Raw genomic sequence first — 10458 nt, forward strand, 5'->3', positions numbered from 1 at the left:
ATACGTGGTTGAAAATATCGTAAATAAAGTTGATCGCAACTGGAATAAGAGCGCAATCTTTATTTATTTCATTGCATCCACTGACCTCCTCTAAAAGGGGAGTTTGGATTTGTCATGTCTCTAAATAAACATGAAATGATTTTATCATACACCATCTCAAGGTTCATAGTCTACTCTGAACTCCTGAACAGAGTAAGCACATAAATGCACAGCAACTCTTTTTTATTCGAATATCAACATTTTTACCGGTTAATTCCTTTAATCAATAATTAAATTAAGAAACAGACAAACAAAATTTCGCCAGTCAAACAAACACTTATTTTCTCCTAATTTCATAAAAGACCAAACACTTCCAACCTTTTTTCAAGGCCCCCAAAATTTTCTAACCCTTTTTCAAGCCCCCAAAATTTGTTTTGGAATCCTCCTCCCAAGAATTTGAATGACCAAGTCCCCCCTGCCTTCACTTATAGGTGACAAATTGATTATGATTCAAATTGTATTGATGTGTACCATAAGTTTATGAAAAATTATACTTCCCCATCACAAATTACTATTTTTGATTGTTTGTATAATATTGAATAAACCTATTTCCAAAGGAAATTCAATATCATCAAGATTAATAAAGCTTGATTTATGTCTCTGAAGATCTCATTAATTTCATCTTTGTCAACTTCATAAAAGTTTCTTGAACCGTCAAGTAAGAATTCACTTTCGTAAGAAGTATTTAAAAACTAGCTTCCAATAGCTGCAGTCCCAGCCTCCTTCATATCTTCGTCTGTATTTAGTGTACAAAGTACTAACTTATAATGAGAGATTCACTTTAAACTGTCTGCATTCCTTATAAATACCATTAATGCTTCCCATTAAAACAATGCTGGCACTGGATCTCACTAAACAGATTCCAGAACATCAAGTTGGCTGGAATTGTGGAATAGAAGCCACCACCTGTTGCATCTTGAAACTTGAAAGTTGCCCGCACCTCGTTCACCGTGACAACTTTTCTTCTTCCATTCGAATCAAGTTGTCCTTGGATCGGCTTCGTTTCAACTTCTTGTTTTGTTTTTGTCGTCGTCTTTCACTTTCCGTCTGCTCCAATCGGTCGGCGGCATCTTTTTCAGCATTTTTCGAATACTCGACGAGTAGATTTTTAGTAATATTTTGATAATAGTTTTCGACGAGTTCCGAAACATGAGCTAGAGTGGGAAACTTCACACTTATTTTGTTAGATGTCAAGTCAATTTCAATAATTTTTGACAATTCCTGTACTCTGATAAGAGTCATTAAGAAGCTTTCACAAACAAGCGAGGGAAAAAGATTTGTTGAATACTCTTATAAATCAACACTATAAAGTATTGTGGGGAAACTTATCACCAAGTAAAAGGTAGAATTGAACTGCACTATTTTTGTTACATTAGGAAGATGTGCTATGGTATGTCTAGTATGTGGAAAGCCTTAAGTCAGTTGCTTTGTGTTTCTTAAAAGTAATTTTTAATATAACATTTTAAAATCTATTAGCGGCCTTAAATTTGAACATACCTAATGAAATCATAATTAAATTATAGTGTTACAATAAAGCTTATATAGTATTTTTGATATGATGAGCACTATTTATTGCTATTGCCGATAGCTAGCAGTGATATAAATGTTTTGTACTGTAGCATAGAAATCTAAAAACCAGAAGTATATAAAATAAGAGTATATCATATCAAACAAGGAGTACAGTATCCTCTTTGATTGTAGTAAAGGTGATATGGTAGAAACTATTTCCCATTTTTTAACATTTCATTTTCAATCCACCAAAAAAGTCAACCTTATTGAATAAATAGAAATTAAATTGTCATAGGAGTCTTGTCAACTCTTTTTACAAGATGTTGATATGATAATAATCATCATATATCATATTTATGATGTTTTTGGTGTTGTAACCGACTCTATATTCTCAGTTTTCAATGAAACAAGTGGTTGTGATAATTTCAAGTCGTCTTATTTGATATATCGTAGAATACATACATTTGAAATAGTAGCCTACACAAAAAAACCATCTCTCTCTTTGAATTTAAAAAAAAAATATTTTATGCTCAATTCATCAAAAAAGTCAACTCATTCTATATTTTAATAAATATGTTGAATGTATTACAAACATATTTATATTTAGTTATAATATTTTCTTACTAGAACAAGTTTCAGCTAAACACGCGTTTAGATTTTCCACGTTATTTCCTGTAACTCCTCATCTATTTAGGTCACATTTCTAGATTGATATAGCCTACTAATCAAAGTAGGTGTTTGAATGTCAACATGATATTTGAAAAGGAAGCCATGAACTTCGATGATAGCGTGTGGCGCATGCGTGCATGGCAAGTCCAATATAGGATATAGGATGCATCCATATATCGTAGGATGAATGTATGATGATAGTGAACACAGGATGATAGCGTGGCAAGGTGACTTCTTCCTTGTCATAATTGTCAACGATAAGTTGAACAATGCTTGAAATAGCCGGCTGTCAACGTACTGTTGAGTCTTCAGTGATACTCTTGTCATGAGGATGTGGACGCTTTCACATGCCTAAGTACGGAAGCTGTAATGGGGTCAGTATGGGCACAAGAATTTCATTCATAGCCGGAAGGCTTGACTACGATTATAGCAAGTGCTGGTTTCATTCACTTGGCAAAAGTGTGGTGCAGAATGCACTCTGCCTTCCCAATACAATAGTTGAAATGAAAATCGATTTCACGGCTGAAGGGCTGTTGTTCTATAACAGGTGGAGTGGAGATTTTAATGGTTCACTTCCATTTATAGATCACTTTCTCTGGTTGTAAATTTTATATTCTCGTACGCCATTGTATATGCTCGTATTCTAATTTTATAAACTCATAGGCCTACATAACTATGTGTATTCCCATATTCTAATTTCATACACTCCTACATATGTAAAAACATCACTTATATGGGCTACGTTTGTACAAATTAATAAAAACATTATAAACTTGTAGTACCCTTTTTACTTTGTTGAAATATTTTAAAGATTTTTAATAATAAAGGGTACTACAAGGTACAAGTTTATATTGTTTTTATTAATTCCTATATATGTGTATTCTCATATTGTGGTTAATATCCATAATCTCAGAAGGGGATTATGTTTTTTGTTGATTAGTTATTGGTTAATTTTGCCTAGCCTACAATCCAGTTAGAAAAATTATCTAAAATGCATCAGAAAAAAAGAGTATTGATTGATATATTTATACATTGATTATATTCTGATATATGTAAACAGGCAGAAATACCTAAAAGAAAAAATAAAATATTAAATTGAACATTAATTGAATTAGAATTGAAAATTTGCATATTGGAATTATTGAATTGAATTGAATTGGATGTCCTGGTAATTGTTAGTTAGGCTTACAGTATTAAAGCTTATACTATGTATGTTCATTTTCTTCGAAAAAAATTTCAGAAATTATATGAGTATTACCAATTATGCCTTCGTATCCAATATATTATTAATCCAAATGTTAATAAAATATGTTTAATTAACTTGTAAGATTGTCAATGATTCATATTTTAATTTTCATATTATTCATACTTCATACACTCTGGATCTCTTGATCTCTGGAGGAGATGAATACAAAAACAGGAGATGAATATAGTATCCTAACTAACGCTAGGATACTACTTTTCTGTTTTAATCCTAAGAAAAATTAATCTCATCGTTATTTGTATATTGAGTAACTCAAGTATCAACAATGTCTGCGTTGTCAATAGGTACAATAATGTAAAATTTAACCTTACTTCATCTACAATCAAATTAATTTGCCATAAAGAAAATATAAAATACCATATTATCATTGCAGCTGCAAAGAGCATTATTTCATCACATATTCGTCTACAGTAAATGATGTTCCTTGTGATGTTATTTGCTCGTTGATGATCATCTTCACGTTGGCCCATCAGATTTTCGTAACAAACGAGCAGAAAGGAAAAGTAGGCTGTGATTGTTTTTTGAGGCTCATTGATAGAACTGAAGGTGATCATTCTCATCAGACAGCAGTTTTTCGTAGCAAATGAGCAGAAAGGAAAAGTAGGCTCGGTTTTTTATCGTGGGAGAGCAGGTAGTAGTACAGCGGACTTGAGTGAGAAGTCCTACCTGAGAGGTGCCCCCCCACCCCTGAACCCAGCGGGCGGGCAAGCCCGTTAGTGGAAGTATGCCAGGTGGAGGTAACAGGAATGCGAGGAATGTTTAGCCGCAGCGGCGAGCACACCCAGGTCCAAGACCTGTCGTCTTTCTCTCAGTTTCTGTCTCCGTTGCTTCTTTACTTTCCTCCACCTCCTCCACCGTTCCCCTTCTCACTCTAGTCTGCACGTAGCAACGCAGCTCACCTTCCGTCGCCAGTCGTAAACTAGAAGTTACCCGAGTCGCTGCTGCTCGCTGCTGTGTTGCTATCTGTTTAGTGACCATCATATTCGTGTTTCCTCCTCTTAATCTAGTTGCTCCCGTTCCGGAGGTGGCTCCTCTGCTACTGTACCGTTGTTTGATGTTCACTGACGTTAACGTTGTGCTTTAATTCGCCCCGCGACCGTATCATCGCAATTAACCGCACCCGGACTACTTGGATACGTCAACATGGCAACCAACCTGTGTGTGTGTTGTGTGTGCTTCCTTAGCTAAACTAAACTGGATTAAGTTTGGTTCTGTAGACTACTTGAACAGTGAAAGTGTCAACATCTACTGGTGTTGTTGTTAGTTGTGGGAAGTACAATATTATATTTGAAAAATGATGGCTTCAAGGAGACGATACAATGCAACACCAATCTGCCGGTGTCGCGTGTTGTATCTGGGCTCAGCTGTGCCCCAAGTATCAAAGGACGGCCTCCAGGGCATCCAAGACCCTCTGAGAGACCTCTACCCCGACCAGGGCGCCATCGGAGCCAGGGGAATCGACTCATGGCTCAGTGTTTGGAGTAATGGACTTTTGTTAGAAAACATCGATGAAAACCACAAGAAAATCACTCGCTTCTTCCCGATAGACACTCTCCACTACTGTGCGGCTGTCCGGTTTGTGTTGATTCCCGAGAAGGGGAGTTCTGCATCCCTGCCACGATTTCTGCCACTTGATTCGCCCTTTGCTCGTGCCCCTGATCCCAACCACCCTCCTTTGTTTGCGGCTATTTTGAGACGCACCACTGGTATTAAAGTTCTCGAGTGTCACGCGTTCATCTGCAAGAGAGAGATGGCTGCCAACGCGCTGGTGCGTTGCTGCTTCCATGCATACGCCGACTCTTCGTACGCGAAGCACTTGGAGTCTGGGGGAACCACCACGCCGGGCGCAGAGATCTACGACACCATCGACCATCTCAACCGAACGTCGAGGAGTATGGGCAAGTTTGAAGGTCAGAGACGCATGGCGTCCTTGCCACAGAGTGTCTTCACCGACCGGCCCCGCATGGGAACCCTCAGCTACCGGAAAGACTTCACCAGCTCGGCTGATGACATCTCAATCTATAATGGTAACCCGTCGGATAACTACAGGACCTGGAACCGCAGCACGAGGGACCTGTCTTCTGTGGACAACATCTACGGTGAGCTGGATGACAACACTATGCGGAGCATGCGCTCTAACCGCCCACGCCAGGTCACCAACAGTCCCCACATCCTGCCTCCCAATCCCAACCTTTTCGAAATGAAATCCAGTCCGGCTGATAAGCAGGATAGGAAGAAAACGAAACCTCTGCCTCCACCTAGGTCGTGAGTCGTGATGGTAAGACCGATGAACTGATCAATCAAACAAATCTTTACCATATCATTTTTCTTATTATTTTTAAGGACGATTTCCCAGATATCTTTTGTTTAGTTTATATATTTCCATGTATTTTTTACTTTTATATTTTTTATGTAAATAATATTTTGATTGAAATTTGAATATTCATCTTCTTATTTCTTCAATCATGTTTGTAGCCTATATAGTGAGGTCCACTTTATAATGGCAGTATCAGATTAGAAATGGTGTTGCTATCCTTGTCTATCATCCGACAAAGCAGATAGCTCTATCCCTTTTCTAGCTCCGCAACGTTGCCAGATCGTTTTCAACAATGTAGAAGTATAATCAATTAGCAAAATATTTAATTTCAATTATGAAAATTTACTATTGGAAAGTATATTATGTTTTTGACGAATAGAATAGAATTGATAGGGTATTTTAAACAAGAATGCACAGTCAATATTACATCACATATACCGGGGTATCAGTTATCTCTATAGAAGACAGTGGCAAGGCAGAGAATCGGCAACTCTGTTCTCCTATCTTTCTCCACTTCCATTATAACGTGGACCTCACTAAAGTTGATTCAGTTCAATATTGGGTAATAAGTAAATCCCTACTCACAATAATGAGAGAACAATCAATATAATGCCAATCAAATTGTGAGAATTCTAGTCAACTGAGAATCTGTATCAGTTGAGTGGACGAAGTATGTACTGTACCTTGTGAACAGTCCGAGTTTAACGCTTAGGGCAGAGACAAACGAGGCGTTTTTCAAACGAGTCGGCACGACAGGACAGGAAGCTCTCTGATTGGCTGATTATCGATACGCCAACCCAATCAGCCAATCAGAGATCTTCCAGTCGTGCCGTGCCTACTAGTCTGAAAAAACGCCTCGTGTGTATCTGCCCTAATTTGAACAGCTGAATAATTAGCTGCCCTAATTTGAAACCACATTACCTCAGGATTATTAGCTACCTATGGTCTTCTCATTTATTGTTATGTATTTCATTTCGAGTCCAGTTGATCACATTCTGTTTAAACTGTGCACACTACGGTATGCCTTGAGAAACTATGAAACTAGACTGACTCTGAGAAAACTATGAAAGATACGCTACAGTAGAGTCACCATTATCCTTCCTAAACCAGTCACGAGAAGGTTGAATAACAGGGCATATGATATTAAATCACTTTGAACTTTCATTATGTACATTGAAAACTTTCAAATTATACGTGTAATAGCTGGATAGAATGTTCTTTCTAATTTATCATTAATTATTTTATTGTAATGTGTATCTTTCAACATCAACATATCTAAACTGAAGTTGAACTTCCTGGGTTGAACCTGGATTATCAATCAGCATCTGCTTCAAATTATACGTGTAATAACTGGATACTGGATAGAATGTTCTTTCTATTTTATTTATTATTAATTATTTTATTGTGTTGTGTATATTTCAACATTAACATAATTATCTTAACCGAAGTTAAACTTCCTGGGTTGAACCTGGATTAAAATCAATCAGTATCTCCTAATCATTGGGAGGGTCGGATAATTGGGACTCCTCTGTTATTGATGATTGCGTTCCCTCAAGAGCTAACATTAGTTACCCAGCTGATAGTATGCTAAGCCAACTGAAACAATGTGCAGGCTCTATAGTTAGCTTTGAGAAGCAATCAAATCAATGTTGCCTCAATCCTAATCTTAGCTCGTGACTGAGATGAAAATGTGATTTACTACAACACAGCTAATAAACAATTCTCTATTTCTAGTCTGTGTTTCAAGTCACATGAAACCTAGAAGTAGCTTATGGAGGGTCAACCTTGGTTGAATGGAAAGCTCTGTTGTTATTTGTAAGAAATGATGATAGTTTGAATGGAATCTCATTCATAAACTTGATTTTTTTTAATGCAGGATATTAAATAAAAATACTAGGAAATTGTCAAAAACCACAGATTTTATTAAAAGTAGAAATACCGGTTTCGGTTGTTACACCATTGACAATCTCTGATAAACTCCTGATTGACAAGGATTTTTTTAAACTCCTGTTCATCAGAGATTGACAATCTCTGATAAACTCCTGATTGACAAGGATTTTTTTAAACTCCTGTTTATTAGAGATTGTCAATCTCTGATAAACTCCTGATTGACAAGGATTTTTTTAAACTCCTGTTTATCAGAGATTGACAATGATGTAACAACCGAAACCGATATTTCTACTTCTAATAAAATCTGTGGTTTTTAACAATTTCTTAGTCTTTTTATTTAATATGAATAATTAACACAATATCAACTTCTCAACTACACAAAAAGTGATAATATTAATTAATTATAATCATGTTTGACAATATTTCATGACATTTGTTGGAAACATAACAATTAACAAATTACAGTAATTTTTATTGGATCAATAAATTTCTATTGGTGTAATCTGCTTCATTCAAGGATATTAAGTGATCCAGTTATGTTACCCTATTGTAACAATTATTGTTCCAATTATAGATGGATTAGATGTTTGAATTACAATCAATGCTGCACCAACTAAGCTATAAATACATATTAAAATATAATTAAAAGTAATTGTTACTTGATCATTCCTCTGCATATGTTAATGTTGATTAATTCTACTGATTATATATTTCACAGCAAAAATATTGAGGAGCTTTAAAGTATACTAGTCACTACTGTGTACTTCATAAATTCCCGACTGACGGATTCCAAAGTTAAAATTGGTTGGATGGCTTCTACATAACACAATCCAATGTTCTATTAATAATTTACATCAAATAGTATATTATGTAAGCGTCAAGTTTTCAAAATTGGACTAGAAAATTATTTATCCTGCCTAAAATTTTCCAAAAATAGAAATAATAATTGTATACAAAAATAAAACAATAATATATTAGTATGGCATTCGTTTGTGGGGAGTTCCTTACGGGAAAGCCCCACCTAGCCTGAATTATATTCTGTAAGCTATCAAAGGGCCTCACGACTGTAATATACTTCAGCCGGGACCGACAATTTAACGAAAACATATGAGTGACCTCCTGGCTAAAAACGTTTGGTCCAACCTGGGATCGAACCCGGGACCTCTAGGCTGCTACGCAAGCTTAAAAAAGATGAGGTGGATAGGAAGGATAGTTTATAAATTGTTATAAACCGGTACTGGTACAGGTAAACTGTCACTTGTATCCTAGAAAACATCTCATTTTCTAATTAATTTGAGTTTCTCCTATTATAAATGTCATGTCAACTTCTCATTTCGTGTTGATACGGTGATAATCGTTCTTATATCTCAAACCTACTTTTCAAAATAAGTAGGCCTAGCGGTATGTCATGAAATGTTTTACATACCGTACCATAAACATAACGAAAAAATAACTAGAATAGCAATGCATTACCTATTCTATGTCTGTATGATGGTGTGTATTCTTGAAATAACATGAGAGCTATCAATTGTAGTTACATCTAAGATTATCCAATTATCTTACTCATATACACCTCTTAGACTATCCTCTAGATATATACCTCTAGACTATCCAATTATCTTACTCATATAGGCTACACCTCTCAGATTATCCAATTATCTTACTCATATACTTTGATGCAAAAGCTTCATATTAAGATTGGCTTGAACTATAGAGTTGAAACAATTAGTACAGGTTAACAATCCATAAACTTTATAGATAAATTCAAGGTCATTTCGAATGCCAGGAATGTCTACAGTTTACTACCGTGTACCTTTTTCAAGTAATTAGTATTGTCTAAATCTATCAAGAATGACCTTGGTTAAAGTGCTTCTCTAACACGTTTAATGTAATGTCATAAGTTCATAACAGGATTATTAGGATTATTGTACTTATAACGTGCAACATAGCCTGCCTATAGGAAAAAAATATAAGGCAGATAATCAATTTTAAAATCAAACTTCAATTTCTATTAGTCAATGTCAGTAGGTACTGTAGGTATTTCATTTTTTCACAAGTTTCTTGTAATCTTCATGACTGGCTGTATTTATGAACGATTTACGAAGTTTCAGCAAAGCATTATTTGGTTGTCTAGCAATGAATAACAGGGACCAATAGGAAAGGTTAAACCAGCTTCTAGAATCGTCCCTGATTGGTTCGCCAAAACGTCAAGAATCTATTATGAATTAATACATTTTATTTTATTTATATTTATTTATTTATTTATTCCTTGAAAAAGCATTACAATAATTCACAATTTAGAAATATAACAACAAAATGAATCAATAGGAAATACAAATAAACATAAGGAACTACTTCCCCAAAAGAGCAAGCTCGAGCTTGGGGAAGGAGCAGCCGTACTTTGACTACTTACTTATTATTAATTAACATTACAGTATATACATTAACAACTAAAATCAAATCCTTTCAATAAACAAGATAAATCAGTGATGCTATAATAGATCAATATATTTACATACAATATGTGTTAGAATGCAACAAAATTTGTAAATTATAATAAATTATAATAATGACCTGATATTGCCTAGCCCAGTGTATAACATGATATAAGATGTGGTACAAAATGAAATCTATTCAATTGGAATAATTACTATACTAATGTAATCCAGAAATTCTCGGCACTATCCCAGCCATGAGAGCTAACCAGATACTTTTTCAAATGTAGTCCAAAGTTTTTTTGGGCGAGTAAACCTCTCAAATTACTTGGAAG

At 35.4% G+C, this 10458-nt stretch overlaps 1 protein-coding gene across 1 annotated transcript; it reads left to right on the forward strand.

Annotated features, from left to right (window-relative positions):
* Positions 1 to 4215: 4215 nt before the first annotated feature.
* On the forward strand, positions 4216 to 5921 carry LOC111054383. The gene has a single exon (XM_039419467.1). It carries the CDS (start codon positions 4776 to 4778, stop codon positions 5748 to 5750), a length of 975 nt encoding a protein of 324 aa, XP_039275401.1. The 5' UTR covers positions 4216 to 4775; the 3' UTR covers positions 5751 to 5921.
* Positions 5922 to 10458: the final 4537 nt, after the last annotated feature.

The sequence above is a fragment of the Nilaparvata lugens genome, chromosome 1 (genome assembly GCF_014356525.2).
Source record: "Nilaparvata lugens isolate BPH chromosome 1, ASM1435652v1, whole genome shotgun sequence".
Lineage (NCBI taxonomy): Eukaryota > Metazoa > Arthropoda > Insecta > Hemiptera > Delphacidae > Nilaparvata > Nilaparvata lugens.